Below are 18,774 nucleotides of genomic sequence, written 5' to 3'. Positions count from 1 at the left end.
ACATCCCCTCAATTTCCAATTCCTTGCCACCACAAAAAGAGCAGCTATAAATATTTTTGTACATGTGGGTCCTTTTCTCTTTTTTATGATCTCTTTGGGAAAAAGACCTAATAGTGGTATTGCTGGGTCAAAGGGTATGCACAGCTTTATAGCCCTTTGGCCATAATTCCAGATTGCTCTCCAGAATGGTTGGATCAGTTCAAAGCTCCACCAACAATGCATTAGTGTGCCAATTTTTCCACAGCTTCTCCAACCTTTATTATTTTCCTTTTTTGTCATTTTAGCCAATCTGATAGGTATCAGGTGGTACCTCAGAGTTGTTTTAATTTGCATTTTTCTAATCAGTAATGATTTAGAGCATTTTTTCATATGGCAATAGATAGCTTCGATTTCTTTATCAGAAAACTGCCTGTTCATATCCTTTAACCATTTCTAAATTGGGGAATGACTTGGATTCTTATAAATTTGATTTAGTTCCCTATATATTTTAGAAATGAGGCCTTTATCAGAAGTACTGGCTATAAAAATTGTTTCCCAGTTTTCTGCCTCCCTTCTAATTTTGGATGCATTGCTTCTGTTTGTATAAAACCTTTTTAATTTAATGTAATCAAAATCATACATTTTGCATTTCATAATATTCTCTATCTCTTGTTTGGTCATAAACTGTTATCCTTTCCAAAGATCTGAGAGGTAAACTGTTCCTTCCTCTCCTAATTTAGCTATGGTATCACCTTTTATGTCTATATCATGTACCCATTTTGACCTTATTTTAGTACAAGGTGTAAGATGTTGGTCTATGTCTAATTTATGCCATACTATCTTCCAGTTTTCCCAGCAGTTTTTGTCAAATACTGAGTTCCTATCCCAGAAACTGGAGTCTTTGGGTTTATCAAACAATACATTACTAAAGTCATTTACTACTGTGTCTCCTGTGCCTAGCCTATTCCATTGATCCTCTACTCTATTTCTTAGCCAGTACCAAATAGTTTTGATGACTGCTGCTTTATAGTGAATATATTTCAAAAAATAAAGGAAACACACCTTAGCCCCAAAGTAACATCCCATATAATTTTTATATAAATTCAATGAAAGATTGACTTTGAGCTAAATAAAGGAATTTCACTTATTTCTATAAAGTAAACCAAAGGGCAACAGGACACTTAACATGACAATATCACATAAAGAAACATGGAAAATTAACAAATACATTGATCAAGAAAAGACTATGAGGGCTCAGCTAGGTGGTGCAGTAGATAAAGCACTGGCCCTGGATACAGGAGGACCTGAGTTCAAATTTGGCCTCAGACACTTGACACTAGTTGTGTGACCCTGGGCAAGTCATTTAACCCTCATCGCCCTGCTTAAAAAAAAAAAGATTATGTAATTAAATCTGCTCTCATGTGTGTCTAGACACATGAGACTCTTAAGACTCATAGCACTTTTTGAGAGCCTTTAAAACAACAAAAAATATATTTATGAATGGATTAAAGAATAATTTTAACAGTGACATAATGGACCAAAATTTATGGAACACAGATAAGAATACTCAGAGGAAAAAGTTATATCTCTGAAAAGATGTTAACTGAATAGGAAAAGAAATTATTAATTATCTAGGCATCCAGTTTATAAAACTAGAAAATCAACAAATGAATAATCATAAAACAAGAAAAAGAGACTTGAAAAATCATAAGAGGAAAGAGTCTGTTTCCTACCTAATCTCCATCCTCTGGGGAAAGGAATAGTGAAATGGTGTCATTATTCTGACCACTAGATCATGTTTTTTCTATCTCATTCTGTACTTGTTTCCAACCTGATCTCCAGCCTAGAGGAGTGGTCATGGTATTCTTTAGTCACTTCAGTCTTGTCTGACTCTTCATCATCCCATTTGAGATTTTCTTGGCAAATATACTGGAGCGGTTTCCCATTTCCTTCTCCAGCTCATTTTACAGCTGAGGAAACTTAGGCGAACAGGGTTAAATGACTTACCCAGAGTCACAAAGCTAATAAGTGTTTGATACTGAATTTGAACTCAGAAAGATGATTCTTTCTGACTCCAGATCCAGCACTCTATTCACTGTGCCACTTGGCTGGCCAGAAGAGTGATACCTTCCACTCAATGATGAGCATTCCGGTACCTTTACACACCCAGTTTCTCTAAACTCTTGTAAGTCATCATTCAAACACAATTCCCCATCACCACCACCTCATTCCTTATTTGCATCCCTCTCAACCATTTCATTAAAGTTCCAGCCAATTATCACCCACCCCTTCCACTGTGCCCTCTGGAATGCCTATACCATGGGCAACGAACTTCTCTCCATTCAAATATTTGCCTCTCCCACTACTTCCAACTTCTAGCTATTACTGGAAGCTGACTTCTCCCAGATGATAGCCTCCCTGACCACCTTTCCTGTACTGGCTGTACTTTCACTCATTCTTTTCAGCTCACTGGTTAAGGCAAGGGAGTTAGAATACCTCTTGCTCAACACTGACATTTCCAAGTTCTCCCCCTACCTCCATCACTCAATAACCTCTTCTTTGAAGTTCATGCAATTCCTATGTACCACCCAATCAAAATCCTAGTAGCTGCTTGTCTAAAGATCTCGAGTTGACTCTCCTTCCTTCTTTAATGAATTTTGGACCTGGCTTACCTCTCCTTCCCAATTCCTACCCTTATACAATGCTCACTCCCTTCCTTTCTTTCCCTCCAGGGTAATAGGTCTTTTGTACCTCTCCATGTGATATAATTTACTCTGTCCTGCCTGTCCCTGCCCTTTTCTCCCTGTGCAGTCCCCTTTTTTCACCCCTTAGTTTTTTATATCATCTCATCAAAGTCAACTTCTACATGCACCCTCTATTTATACCCCTTCTAACTGCCCTAATAGACACAGTTCTTAAGACTTACAAGTATCATCTTCCCTTGTAGAGATGTAAACAGTTTAACCTTACTGAGTAAGTTTTTATTCTTTCCTGTTTACCTTTTTTATGCTTCTCTTGAGTTGTATTTGAAAATTGAATTTTCTATTCAAGTCTGTCTTTTTATCAGAAATGCTTGAGTACCTTATTTCATTAAATGTCCATTTTTCCCCTGAAAGATGTTCAGTTCTGCCAAGTAGTTGATTCTTTGTTGTAATCCAAGCTCTCATAATATTATATTCTAAGCCCTCTGATCCTTTAGTATAGAAGTTGCTAAATCCTATATAAGTCTGCCTGTAACTCCTTGGTTATCTGAATTGTTTCTTTCCACCTGCTTGTAATATTTTCTCCTTGACATGAGAGTTCTGGAATTTGTCTATAATTTTCCTGGGAGTTCCTGGGGATCTCTTTCAGGAGGTGATAAATGGATTCTTTCAATTACTATTTTAGCTTCTGGTTCTAAGATATTAGTAGAGTTTTCTTTAATAATTTCTTAAAAGTTTCTGTTCAGGCTCCTTTTTTGATCATGGATTTCAGGTAGTCCAGTAATTCTTAAATTTTCTCTCCCAGATCTATTTTCTGAGTCAGTTGTTTTTCCAATGAGGGTTTTTTTTTTACATATTCTTTTATCTTTTCATTCCTTTGATTTTGTTTGAGTGATTCTTGATGTTTCATAGAGTCATTAGCTTCCACTTGCTCAATTCTAATTTTTAAGGAATTATTGTCTTCAATTAGCTTCTGTACATCCTTTTCTACTAGGCTAATTCTGCTTTATAAAGGAATTTCCTTTACCAAGCTTCCTTTACCAAGCTGTTGACTCTTTTTTTTTTTTTTTTTGCGGGGCAATGGGGGTTAAGTGACTTGCCAGGGTCACACAGCTAGTAAGTGTCAAGTGTCTGAGGCCGGATTTGAACTCAGGTACTCCTGAATCCAGGGCCAGTGTTTTATCCACTGTGCCACCTAGCCGCCCCTGTTGACGCTTTTTTCATGATTCTATTATATAACTTTTATTTCTTTTCCCAATTTTTCTTCTACCTCTCTTATTTGATTTTTAAAATCCTTTTTGAGCTCTTTCAAGAAGACTTTTTGGGCTTGAAACCCAAATCATATTTCTCCTTGAGGCTTCACATGTAGATGTTTTGACATTGTCCTCTTCTGATTTTGTATTTTGATCTCCCATGTTGCCATAGTAGCTTTCTATGGTCAGGGGCTTGGAGGCATGTCGCTCATTTTCCAGCCTATTTATTATCTTTTAAAGTTCAGATTGCTCCTGGGTCACAGAGGGCTTTGTCTCAAGATTCTTGCACTGGGAACCACAGGCCTGGTCACTGGCTTGTTGCATGGGGGCCTCCAGTGCTTCTGGCCTACCTGTTTGCCAGGGGACTCCAGGGCTGGCAGCTCACCTACTACTCTGGATTGGAGGCCTCACAGCTGGTCTGCTGTGCTGCTGGCCTGCTGAGCTGGGACCGCAGGGCCTCAGTTGCTGAACTATACTGGGTCTAGGGACTACCCACTGACTTGGGCTGCTCTCCCCTTTTACCCAAGTGAGACAGACCTTTCCTTAAGTACTTCTAAGATATCTTTGGCTGCAAAATTGTTTCATCCTGTCCTTTTGTGGGTTTTGTTGCTCCAGAATTCATTTTTAGGCTTGATTTAATGTTGTCTTGAGGGAAACTTGGAGTGAATGCAGACAACTTCCTGCCTTTTCTCCTCCATCTTGATCCTGCCTCTCAATTCCTGCCCTCATGCTTATGGACTTCAACATACATATTAATTCCTCAAACATCCTAACTACTCAGTTCCTCTCACCTATTCCTCCACCCCATGTCAGCCACACACAAAGATGGTCATACCTTTGATCTTGTCATCCTCCAAAAATGTACCACCTCCATCTTCAAGAATTCTGAAACTCTTTATCTGGCCATAATCTATTGGTTTTTCACCTCACCCTATGTCTGCCATTATATAACCCTACTCTTTATCCACACAGTGACCTCCAATACCTCAACTTCTCATCTCCCTTGCACTTGTCATTCCTTCCCCCCTCCATATCAACCCCTTAGTGAACCAGTTCACCTCTATACTGTCCTCTTCTCTTGTGTTTCTAGTCCCATTATTACATTGCCAGTTGTGCCCTGTCAAACTTCAGCCTTGGCTTACTCTAACCATCCAATACCTATGCTCCCATACATGTGCTGCTAAAACAAAGGTGAAAGAAAATCAATCATTTTGACAGGATCCACTACAAACTTGTGTTACACAACCTCAACTGGGCCCTCACTGTTTCTAGGCATTCCTATTATGCCTCCCTAATGAAATCATTCTCTCAATCTCCACAGAAGTTTTTGTATACCTTTTATCACTCCTCAAACCTTCTATGATTCCTCTACCCTTACCTTCTGAACTGAGAAACCTACTTCATACTTTATAAGAAAAAATAGAGGCCATTTTCCATGACATCTCTTCTCCCATCTTCTTCATTTTACATCCCTCAGATGCTTTCTGACACTATCTCCTCCTAGACTTATATGAAGAATTGTCCCTACTCCTTACCAAGGCTCACCCCTCTATCTGCCCAAGTGATCCTATTAAATCCCAATTTTTCCATCTCTATATTCTATTTAATTTAATTACCAAATTACCATCTCTATGATGATTCTCAAATCTACCTATCTTGCCCTAACTACTCTGAGTACCTCCAGTCTCATATCTCCAAACTGCCCCTCAGACATCTTAAACTGGATGTTCAGTAGACATCTTAATCTCAACATGGCCAAAACAGAACTAAATCTCTTTCCCCTATTCCTACCTTCCCTGTTACTGTAAAAAGAAATGTCATCTACCCTTCCAATCCCTCAGGATAGCAACCTAGGAGTCATCCTGGATTCCACACTAACTCTCACCCCACCCCAATAGCTAATCTTTTGCCAATTTCACTTTTGGAACATTTCTCAAATATATCCCCTTTTCTGCTCTGACACTGTTATTACCCTAGTTCAGGTCCTCTTTACCTCACACCTGGGCTATTACTATAGTCTGCTGGTGGGTCTGCCTGCCTCAAGTCTCTCCCCATTCCAATCCATCCTTCATTTGGCCACTAAAATGATTTTCCTAAAGCACAGATCCTACTGTTTCACTTCTCTCCACACCCCATTCAAGAAACTCCCTTGACTTCCTATCACCTCCAGAATAAAGTACAAAATCTTCTACTTGGTGTTCAAAGCCTTTCATAACCTAACCCCCTCCTACCTTTCCAGTCTTCTGACACTTTATTCCCTGTCCCATACTCTTCAGTTGATTGAAAGTGGACTCCTTGCTGTTCCATGGACATCACATGCCATCTCTTGGATCTGGACATTTTTTCTGGCTGTCCCCCATGCCTGGAATGTTCTTCATCCTCAATTCTGCCTACTGGCTTCCCTGGTTTCCTTTAAGTCTCAACTAAAATCCTACTTTCTATAGGAAGCCTTCTCTAACTCCTCTTAATTCCAATGGCTCCCTTCTGTTAAGTATTTACTATTCATCCTATATATAACTTCCTATGTACATCTTTGTTTGCTTGTTACCTCCTCCAGCCAGGAGCACATGGCCTAAAGACCCGAATCAAAATCTAGCCTCAGATATTTACTTTGTGACCCTAGGTAAGTTACTTAACCTTGTTTGCCTCAGTTTCCACATCTGTAAAAAAGCTGGAGAAGGAAATGGCAAACCACTCCAGTATCTTTTCCAAGAAAACCCCAAATGGGTTCACAAAGAGTCAGCCATGACTGCAATGACTGAACATCAACAAATATCTCCCCCATGAGATTTTGAGTTCCTTGAGGGCTGAAGCTATATTTTGTCTCTTTTTGTATCCTTAGTGCTTAGCACAGTGCCTGGAACATAGTAGCTGACTATTGACTATTGACTGAAATACATAGAATTGAAAAAACTTTTAAAGCAATTTAACCAGAACAAAGAGCTGTTGTTTGTTTGTTTCCAAAGCTCAGATAACTGGTATGCAGTGTGAAAAGACCTGACTTTGGAGTCTGGAAAACCTGGGTCCAAGTACCATCTCTGGCATATACTGCCTATGAGACCATGGGCAAATCACTTAACCTCTCAGGGCCTAAGGCAACTTTCTAAAATTTTAAGTTGCAAAGCAAGTGCCCATATCCCTTAGTAGAGGTAGTTTCTTCATCTGTCTTCCTCATCATACTAATGTAGTAACACTTAATAAAATTGACAAAGCATTTGCTCACTTGATCAAAAAAAAAAGGAAAATGAAGTTTTGGAATCTAAAACAAATTAATTCACAAAGGCTAAATAAAATATCAAGAATTACCAGAAGCCACTTTGCACAATATGTTAGAAAATTGCAGATTTAAATGAAATTGACAATCTGCAAAAATATGCTAAAATGTAATTTTATCAATGTGAATATTCTTTCCAATAATGCATAGTACAAGCCATTCTTCCCTGCCCATCCTTAACTCTTATCTGTATCCTACAATAAATTCACTAAAGCATTTCTATGCGAAAGCCTTCCCCACTTTCTTTTGACATTGCAAAGATACCAATGGAACACATGGGTTATTCATTGCTTATTTCTCATTCGCTCCATGACCAATCCATCTTCTTTTTTTCTCTCATATATATCTTTGTTACCTGCTTTTATTCTTCTTCTTTGTAATTCCCTGCTTATAATATGTGGTAACCTCATATACACCATGAACTTTTCCATTGCTCTCTGTCTGGGTGATATTCATTTTCAGTCCTTCAGAGATTTCCATGTCCCAATTTTCATAACCATACAATAATACCAAGAAAATATTATTGTTAAAAAAAAAATGGGCGCAGTGGATAAAGTGCTGGCCCTGGATTCAGGAGTACCTGAGTTCAAATCCGGCCTCAGACACTTGACACTTACTAGCTGTGTGACCCTGGGCAAGTCACTTAACCCCCATTGCCTCGCAAAAAAAAAAAATTCTCTACCCCCCCCCCAAAAAAAACCCAACATGGCCTTGATTTCAGGAAGAATTCTGAGATCATAAATAATTTTTGCTATTTCCCAAAAGTAATCCAGCTCACTCCTCTACTCCCTTTAATTCTTGGACCAACTCAATGCTTATTTGTTGTAAATATTCTCTCTCTCTCTCTCTCTCTCTCTCTCTCTCTCTCTCTTTCTCTGTGTATGTGTTTATATATACATATATATGTATGTATAGTTGTATATACACAAATGTACATATTCTCTATGTATGTGTATATATATGTGTGTGTGTGTATGTGTGTATTATATGCAAAGGTAATATGTATATACTTATATAAACATATATAGGGAGAGGGAGGAAGGTGGGGGAGGGAGAGAGAAACTATGAATATTCTATCCAACTCTGTATCCTTAAAAGGTCATCCTGTATAGCTACTTTATTTTATAGACAGGGAAACTCATTTTATAGGCAAGTCCTAGAAAAGTTGTTTGGCTTGCCCAAAGTCACACAGGTAGTAAATGAATTTGAATCCAGGTCCTTCAACTCCAAATCCAGTGCTCCTTCTGTCTTTATTTTTTTAATCTTTGTGGATCCCACCTAGGAAGTGTAGATTGGTAGGTGGTGGGAAGTCATAGTGATTGGAGTGATCCAATGAATTCTCATTCTAAAGTGTATATATATATATATATATTTCCTATAAAAATGTATCATACATTTGCTATTTAGATTTATACTGATGCTTGTTATTTTTTTGGTATGTTTGATTGAAGAAATCTATGTATTTTCTTTGAGGTTATCAAAATTATGATGGTAGTAGTGGCTAGTTATTTTAATCATCAGTAAATTAAATGGATTAGTTCTTTGATTCTTTACTTTTTCTTCTTATTTTTCCTATCTCAATATAAACTTTTTTGATTTCTAAGGAAAGTCGATGTGGCTATTTATTTTAAAAAATCAATATGTTCTTTTGTCTTAAAGTAGGGCCTGCCTTGTACAATGATTGTGTTTCTGAAACATTTTGTCCATGACTTGAAAGAGTTTTCCTTTTAAAAAAAAAATGAAAGCTTAGGAAAGTGTTTATTTATGTAGGGCAACTAATTGGATGGAGTTTTACCTTTCTATCCCTAGCACCTTACCTGGTACATAGTGAGTTCTTAGTAAATGCTTTTTGATTGATTGGAAATTGTTGATCTTCTTTCAATCAATCTTTTTTTTCCCATTACATTCATTAGGTCCAAGGTTGTTTTTATTTGTATGTTTATTTGGTTTTTTGCAAAAATGTATCTCCTTAGGTACCTTAAGAATCAGTCCTTCACAATTGTGTTACCTCCAGCACAGATGTCTTCTGTATGATTGATCTTGTCCAAATATTTTTCCTGTCTTTGTTTTCTTTGTGGGCATTTCAGTCAGGTGAGAAGCATTTATTTTAGCACTTCCTGTGTTCCAGGTATCCTGCCAAGTGCTGAGAGTACAAAGAAAGGCAAAAATGGACCCTACGCTCAAGGTTCCCAGATGATAATGAGGGAGGTAGATTGTAAATAACCAAGTTATAAGATATGTGCTGAATAAATGGAAGACTACCTGAGAGAGGAAGGTACTAGCAACTGGGAGAGATGAGGAAAGACTTTGTAAAAGAGTTAGGATTTGAGCTTTTTCTTGAAGGAAGCCAGAGAAACTGAGATGTAGAGGTAAGGGAGAAGAACAGTCCAGGGATGAGAGACAACCAAACCAAAATTCCAGTGGTCCTGTGAAATGAAAATCTAGTATGCTAGTGTAGAGTGGATAGATTAGAGGAAAGTACAAGAAATTGAAAGAGTAGGAAGGGAGTGAAGAGCTTTAAATACTGAACTAGGGGCTTTAGTTTTATCCTAGTTATAATAGGGAGCCATTGGAGTTTATTTAGTGGGGGAGAGGTGACTTGGTCAGACCCGAACCTTAGTAAAATCACCTTGGCACCTGAGTGAAGAATGGATTGGAGTTAGGAGAGACATGAGGTGAAAACCAGTTAGGAAGCTATAGTCCAAAGGCCAATGTGGGGATTTGTTTTGCTTGACTATGTTTATTTTTACAATGCTCTAGCTTTTCTTCTTTTTTTCAATAGGGAGTAGGAGGAAAGAAGGAGAAAAACAAATGATAATAGGGGAAATAAATTGATAATTGGGGAAAATTTTATTTTAAAAAAAAGAAAGCTATAGTCCAGGTAAGAGGTGATAAGAGTATGAATGGCTGAATACAAATAAATAGAAACTCTTCAATGGAGTCCCCCAGATATCTGTGCTTGGTTCTCTGCTTCTTAATATTTTTATCAGTGATTTGGATAAAAGCATAGATGACATACTTATCCAGTTGGCAAATAATACAAATCTAAGAGGGTTAGCTCCATACTGAGGCCGTGAGGTGACTCAGTGGATAGAGTTTTGGGCCTGGAGTCAGGAAGACCTGAGTTCAAATGATGTCTTAGACACTTGCTAGCTGTGTGACCCTGGACAAATTTTTTAACCTCTGTCTATCTAAGAAGCATCTAGGTGGCCCAGTGTATATTATGCTAGGCCTGGAGTCAGGAAGACCTGACTTCAAATCCAGCCTCAGACACTTTCTAGCTGTATGACCCTGGGCACATCACTTAACGTCTGTTTGCCTTAATTCTCTGGAGAAGGAAATGGCAAACCATTCCAGTGTCTTTGCCAAGACAAAACCATCGACAGCATTGGTGTCCATAGGGCCATGAAGAGTCGAACACAATTGGACAATGATAAAAACTCCATAGTGGATTGCAAATCAAAGAGATACTGATAGGCCAGAATCTTTAGGTGAATCTATTAAGTTGAATCTCATAGAGATAAATGTAAGGTCTTATCCTTGGATACAGAAAAAAAATCAACTTCATAAATATTGCATGAAGAATGACCCAATAATCAATCAACTAATTTATAAGTATTTATTAATCACCTATTATATGTCAGAGACTATGGTAAGCATTTGGAGATACAAAGACAAAAGTAAACTATTTCCTATCCTCTAGAAGCTTAGATTATAATGAGGGAGACAACATATACATAAAAGTATATAAAAATGAATACAAGGGGGCAGCTAGGTGGTGCAGTGGATAAAGCACCAGCCCTGGAGTCAGGAGGACCTGAGTTCAAATTCGGCCTCAGACACTTGACACTAGCTGTGTGACCCTGGGTAAGTCACTTAACCCTCATTGCCCCACAAAAAGAAAAATGAATACAATGGAGTTAGAGAGAACATTGGTAGCTGGTATAGAGGATCAGAAAGGAAGCTAGGGATTCCAAGAAGCAAGGAGGGTGGGGATAGGGAATGGAGAGCATTCCAGCCATAGCAATCAGCCATTGCAAAAGCAAGAAGATGGAGATGGAGTTGGATGTGTGAAACACAGCAGAAGGGCCAGTATGGCTGTACCATAAAGAAGACTAGAAAATTTGGAAGAGGCCAGACTATTAAGAGATTTAAATGCCAAACAGAGGAAATACTTAGTTACCAATATGAGTTTCATTTGTGAATAAGCTATATAATGTCATACTCCCTACTTGTTATAGCAAAGATCAAAATCAATACCAAGTGAAAAAAAGAGTAAAAATAAGAAAATATGTAATGCCATTGAGTGGAATGCAGCTTCATTTAAGCAAGCTGTTGCTTGCAACAAATGGAAAATGGATAAAATACTATATATCTATATGGATTATCATAATTTCAAAAGGAAATTTAAACAGTATAAATCATTTGCCATAAGGTAGACATGGCAAAAGACACTAGAAACTACTTCAGTCATCAGACACTTGGTCACCTTGCCAAATAAAGAGATATGGTAATCAAGGACAATGCCAGTTTATAATGTAAAGTCATTTAGAATAATCTTATGGAAGAGAATGGTCAAAAATTATGAGCAGTATTATCCTTTCAAACATCCTAAGAATCAGTGAAGAGGGGGGCAGCTAGGTGGTACAGTGGATAAAGCACCGGCCCTGGATTCAGGAGGACCTGAGTTCAAATCCAGTCTCAGATACTTGACACTTAATAGCTGTGTGATCCTGGGCAAGTCACTTAACCCTCATTGCCCCGCAAAAAAAAAAAAAAAAAGAATCAGTGAAGAGATACATTTAGAAAAAGTTCAGTGAAAAAAGCAACTAGATAGTTACCCTTCAAGAACCCTTAAGCAGAAACATGAAAAAGGTACAATGAAAAAGCAAAAAAGGGAAAAGATCTGGATAAGTTTCCATAAATTCTTTTTACCATCAAGGATAGCCACAACACCTGTCCCTAACATTATAGTCCCACTATGTGCTACATGAAGAAGTGGAAATAGCACTGAAGAAAAACAGGAGCTGCACTATAACCAAACATATGCAATTGTCCATGTTGTAGGTAACACAATTTTGAGATCATGGAACAGTCAATTCTACAGGTTTTTTCTAGAGAGGAAGATGCCAAAGGCTTGGGGGGAAATGTGAGGGTACCTCATTTTGTAAGGCAACTGGGAGAATAACAGTAACTACTGACCCATATACTTCATTTCTTATCTTTATACAATTATTATGATGCTAATATGAGGAGACCCTTGGCGAAAAAGATATTAAAAGCAACCAGGAAGATTTTTCAAATGATATCCTAAAGCACTTGACTGGAAAGTATTAAGAATGCAGTTTCCTGGAAAGATTTACATGAACTGATGAAAAGTGAAGTGAGAAGAATCAGGAGAACCTCATACAGAGAAACATTATTGTACAATGCTCAACCGTGGATGATTTAGCTTTTCTCAGCAGTACAATGAGTTAAGACAATTCTGAAGGACTTATGATTATTTATATATATATATATGCTATCCTTCTCTAAAGAAAGAAATGATGGAGACTGAATGCACATCAAAGCATACTTTTTTGTACTTTATTTTTCTTGGGGTTTTGGGGGGGAAAGGTCTGTATTTTCTTTTACAACATGACTAACATGAAAATATGTAATTGATGACAATTTATGTATAACCTATATCAAATTTTATAAATGCCTTCTCAATGAGAAGGGAAGTGAGGGAGAGGAGAGAATTTGGAACTCAATTTTTAAAAATGAACAATAAGGGGGCAGCTAGGTGGCGCAGTGGATAAAGCAACGGCCCTGGAGTCAGGAGTACCTGAGTTCAAATCCAGCCTCAGACACTTGACACTTACTAGCAGTGTGACCCTAGGCAAGTCACTTAACCCCCATTGCCCTGCAAAAACAAAAGAATGATAAAAATTGTTTTTACTTGTAACTGGAAAAATAAAATATATATTTTTTAAAATTCATGCCCCCATTTATGCATATTACTCATGATACTTGATTTGGCATATAAGAAACATCATAAATAGGACATTGATATCCCAGAAGGTTTGAGTTATTCCATGACTTATAGAATGTTCAGGGTAAAGGAAGAGTCCAAAAACCTCATTGATCATTTGCTTTAATTCCCTAGCCCACTTCATTTCACAGATAAGGAAACAAATAAGGCCAAAAGTTTGACACATTTGAGTGTTTCGGTGAATATCAGAGAAATAATTCAAACCTAGGCTTTCTGATGAAATCTAAGAGCCTCTGAAATCTGCCATGGCATAGCATCATCTGGTCAAAGCCCTCTACTGGACAGTTCTCTCTCATGTTAAATATGGTACTACTATAATTCATGAAATGAGTTTTAAGCGATTAAAACTCTTCAGAGAGGTATCCATATTAGAAGAGTCCCCCTTAATGAGAAGATAGAGGTTCTGCAGTATGGTTTGGCCAGCTGATATTTTGACATGCACGCGATCTCTGTTGTTGACAAGAATATTCAGTACATTAGCAGAATCCAGAGACAAAAAAACTAAGGACATCGTAAATGTCTAGTAAGCACTTACTTGCAAATGGAATTCAAGAAAGAGACAATATGTGAATATGTGCTTTTTATTTGAAATGATAGTAATTCAATATGACATTTTACTTTTAGGTGCAGTGCATCTTTTCTTGTTATAAAGATAGTTCTAGGTTCTTGTCATCTTAACCATGAGACTCCAGTGTATACAAACATCTCTGTCATTGACCATCACTTTTATTCTTCTATTCCCATCTTTGCCAATTCCCTTCTGTCCCTACTTGTTACTTAATATACAGAATGTAAGTCAAGTGTCAAACTTAGATGACTGTGAAATTGCTAGAGCAAATAGCTGAGAACTATCAGGAACATTGTAGCCCCTATTCACAGTTTAATTTTTACAGCTAAACAATAGAGAATAAGGAAGGATGGAGTGGGGGAGGACGAACAGGAGAGACAAGAATTTAATCCGTTCCAGATAGCCTAACACTCAGTTTATGGGACCATATTTATTCTTGTAATTGGCTATTTCCTATCTTTAAATGCCTATTTATTCATGTCTGCCACCTTCCTCTCACTTTATTGGCCTTGCGGTCACCACATTATCTTTCTCTTCAAAATCAATTGACATTTTTATGAAAAGAGTTTGCAAGGTGAGAGTGGCATCTAGAAGAGGAGATGGGGGGGGGCTACTGCAGGATGTAACTGCTGGGAAACAAGTGTCGTGCATAATCACATCCTACCATTTGCATATGTTTTAGTTGATTTGTATTTAGATTTACATGAGTTACTTTGAATATATTGACATTTTTAAAATTTAAGCACTTTCCACAGTGATAATATGGATTCCAATCCACTGCTCAATGAATATTGGAGGAAAAGAAGTAGGGAGATAGGCATATTCTAACTGTGGTGTTTTGCTAACTCCTCCTCAGTTTGTGCCAGTGGATTTGCTCCCTTAGGCTTTTTACTGCGGGTTTCAATTCTCCAATCTTTCTCTAGGTCAAATCCCACAAACATAAGGATCTTTTCTGTCATTGTGAGCTTTGAGACTGGGGACCCTAAAAATTGGGAAGTAATTAAGTCAGAAAACATAGCTCACCCTTTCTCTTTCAGGGAAAACTCAAAGATAATAGAGTATTGTGATGAGTCTGAATGCTAGAAAGAGATATTGCTCAATAGAAAGATAAATCCTTCCAATGGCCAGGGAAGAAAAAAAAATTTTCACTGATTTATTTTTCACATAGCTCTGAGCATATTGGCCTGCACTGCTGCCGTTTGATCTGAGGAAGAAAGCCACTTGCTGATTCAAAATGTTTGTTTCTAGGTGCCAGATCGACCTGTCAGTCCTCAGTAGAGAACAGACTCACAAGCTGGAGTTACAGCTGGAAGAGGGCGAAGGACATCTAGTGCTGCTGGTCACCTTGACAGCCTCTGCTACCGTCAGTATATCTGACCTCTCTGTAAACTCCTTGGAGGACCAGAAGGAACGAGAAGCAATATTAAAGAGATATGTAGGTATCTACCTCATGTATGTAACACTCATCTTCCCAGGTTCATACATGACCAGAAGAATATGTAAATAATTTACCTGCAGTGTCAGAAGCATTGCTGAGAACACATCCTGTCCAAGGGATAAGGAAAAACACAAAGCTCAGAGACTCCAAGGGCTTCACTCTTTCTGTATCAGCAGTTTTATCATTTGTTGTTGTATGAAGGGGCTGGTGATCTCTCAGGTGCCTTCTTTTAGTTCAAATCCTATGATTTTTATTCTGTGATTTTACAAGAGTCCCACCAACACAAAGGAATGGATTTATTACTTTATTTTCTAAATGAATTTCTAAATGAGTTGCAAATAACTTTGTATTCTTTCTTCCCAAGTGAAATGGAGTTTAATGTCACTTATGATCATGGGTAGGTTGTGGTAACTTAGTACACAGGAATAGATTTCATTTTCACCTGACTGGAAAAACCCCTCTCTTTTGCTTATTGGTAAATTTGCTGGAAAAGAAGAGTTCTCACCTTTTGATTGCTTGCAGAAGAATGAGTTTGTGTGGCAAATCCCCAAAACAGTGACGTGAATCAGATTTTCCCGATTCCAAATATTTTGAACCAAATTGCTCTATTTCCCAGCATCCTCACACTGTCAAGCAGCTATTATGTAGTTTTATTGAAGCAACAGAGAGGGGAGCTCTTACTCCACCATTTATTGTTAATGAAAGCACTAAAAAGTAAATGTCTCACTACCCTTGAAGGATGGGGGTGGTGGGGAGCTTTTCCACTTAAAATTACAAAGCTTTTATTGTACAATGCTGCCAGGTGTTTAGGAGGCTTCTCTAGACACTCAACCATTAAACCAAGCTCTGACTAACAAAGAACTGCTTAATTTTTTTTAGATTTTAAAATATTCCTATTCGCTGACTGACATCCTTTCAATAACTGAATTTAATAAAGATGTACCTTATCAGCCTGTGCAGATAACATGAAGTGCTGGTACTAATGCTCTACAATATTCTTCAAACAGATTAGCAGGATGTGCGCTTCAGCAAATTTATTCTGGATATCTCCACTGAATCAGCTGTCTGTTAATGCTTGTACAACTCACACACCAATAGTGTTATCATAAACACAGTTTAATAGAGGTGACTTAGCAAGGCAAAACATCATATTTTTTAAAACCTACCCAGAGCTAAGGTATTATGCACCATCTTTTGAAAACATAATTATAATTATGAGAATTATTTCAAATTTGGGTACTACTAAGACAGACTCCTCTTCCCATGGAATGATCTTCATAAATAGTCAAATGAATTTTTTAATAGCAGTATAAAAATTTGACTAAGTATAAGCCATACTTGATGAATTAGTATTTTAGTAATATCCTGATATACATTAAATCATATAGCTAGCTTAGAAATTTAGGTATAATCTACCCAGTTATGATTACTGCATTTTTTTTGCCTTGAATAGGCTTTATTAAACTGGTCACTTCCCTTCTTAATGTGAATACTTCCCATTATTTATGGTACTATATAAGTGATGAAATATTTTCCTTCTTACATTAAATATAAAATTCTATGTGAAAATGCAAGATGATCAAATATTACTCAGCATATACATTTTAACCCGTGTTAATAATATGCTTTCATAATTGTATTGCAAGGTTGAATGCTTTCTGAGAAACTCAAGATATGCTATTTGAGAAAGTTACTTCTAGAACCAACAAGTCTTATCTGTTCCTAGAATCTAAATCATCTATATATATATTAGGGGACTACATGCAATTTTATTTCAAAACTTGTAGTCGTTGTGAAATGATAGAACTCTGCTTTACCTGAGATAAGATGTACTTTTATAATTGAGGTGATTATCTGAGGAAGCTTCATCAGTTAGCTAATTTTTTTTTCATATACTAATAAGGTTCTCAGTTAACTTTTCTCACCTGTTGTGCTCTGGATAGTAAATGAACTGATATCACCCTGATATCAGGACTGACTCCATTATAGTCATTAAATCATTTGTAGTTGAGCATCAAAACCCTACAAATTAAATAGACATTATGGTGCAAAGCATTATTTGAGCACCCAAGTCTGAGAAAAAGACTGTTAATTCTTCTTCTTTTTCCCCACATCTTTTCCTCTTTTTTTTTTCTTTTCTTCTTGTTTTTTTGTGGGTAGCAGTTAGGGGGAGAGTAGTACTGGGTAGCAGACCAAGAGAGATTGTATGACCTTTTCAGAACGGGTGTGCTGAACCCTTGCTCCCCCTTGTCACCATTTAAAAACCAGAGAAGCTAGTTTAGAGAAGAAGTTGTTAGCATTCCATTTTTATTATGACATTTCACAGTCATCCGATTTAATGTCCCTTGACCGGATTGTCCACCGTGAGACGATGGGCTTGAAATGTTATTTAGAGCATTGATAAAAGGTGAGCGGTTCGAAGATGACAGCGAGTCATAAGGCGGGTGGTGTGACATTAATTTTCTCCATAACAGAGATGGAATAAGACGTCACGGTGACAAGCTGTCAATCAGTCCTGGCCCCTCAGTGGATCTCGATGCCATAGGATGGGGTATTGCTTCTCCCATAATAGAGCTGAACTGAGATGCTCTCCCTGACAGCTGCTGCAGCCATACAGAAAATATATTATACAGCCTTTCATTAAAAAAATAAAGAGGCCTCATCTCCAGAGCATTTCAATCTTTTCCCATCTATTGAGGGCTGAAAGGATTCACAGCAAATCATAGATTCCTCTGCTATGGAAATTTCAGGCTTCAGAAGCCATCCAGGTTTTGAGGCCTTCAACAATAATCATAAATAACAAGACAGGAATATCTTCTGATAAATCATTACTTAAAGTTATATGTTTAAGCTCACATATTAAAGTTATTTGCTCTTTAGAGCTCCTACTCTAATATCATATGTCCTGGGACTAAGCTATTGAAATTTATAATAAATTACTCAAAATCATCTGATTTGAGGAAATGAAAACTTCAAACAATAATTACCCCCAAAACACAGGAAGAAGAGTATCAGGACTGAAGCATCAGCATGCAATCTGTCTGTGGAATGAGCTACCAACACTGAAAAGAATTCTAAGGCTTCAGGACTAGGCCTATTTGTCTTAGCTACAATGAAACCTGTTTTAAATAGCTCCTATAACCTTTTGGTAAATCCATTCTTCTCCCCTATAGCCTCTCTACTTAAGATTTGTTTTGTAACACTGTGTATCAGTATGGTACAGTCTCTGTAATTGCCACCCCCCCCCCCAACTTTCGACTTGCAAGCATGTAAACAGAGGGTGAAATGTATTATCATTGAGCTCTGTCATGTGTAGATTAAACAGATTTCTGATGATAAACTAATGCTTTTAAAAGGGATTAAAAGTTAATCCTTGTGATAAACACTTTTCTAAAAAAAAAAAAAGTAAGGTTATGAGATTACATGTAACTGTATTTTCTCATCTCACTCTACCAAGGTCATAGCTTCACTGTAAACAATGACTAGTCAGATGGGACTTATAAAGTTAATATCAGAATGTGCTTTG

At 37.4% G+C, this 18,774-nt stretch overlaps 1 protein-coding gene across 6 annotated transcripts in view; it reads left to right on the top strand.

Annotated features, from left to right (window-relative positions):
• The window catches only part of MCTP1 (multiple C2 and transmembrane domain containing 1), a 793,635-nt gene that overhangs the window by 513,428 nt on the left and 261,433 nt on the right, over window positions 1–18,774 (top strand). For all 6 annotated transcript variants that reach the window (XM_044001060.1, XM_044001042.1, XM_044001050.1 and 3 more), the window contains one exon: window positions 15,059–15,245. In XM_044001060.1, the coding sequence (XP_043856995.1) occupies window positions 15,059–15,245 (187 nt within the window). The remainder of the gene's footprint in view (window positions 1–15,058; window positions 15,246–18,774) is intronic.

Source organism: Dromiciops gliroides, chromosome 1 (genome assembly GCF_019393635.1).
Source record: "Dromiciops gliroides isolate mDroGli1 chromosome 1, mDroGli1.pri, whole genome shotgun sequence".
Taxonomy (NCBI): Eukaryota; Metazoa; Chordata; class Mammalia; order Microbiotheria; family Microbiotheriidae; genus Dromiciops; species Dromiciops gliroides.
The sequence above is the reverse complement of the archived record's forward strand: the minus strand, read 5'-3'. Positions and strand labels throughout refer to the sequence as shown.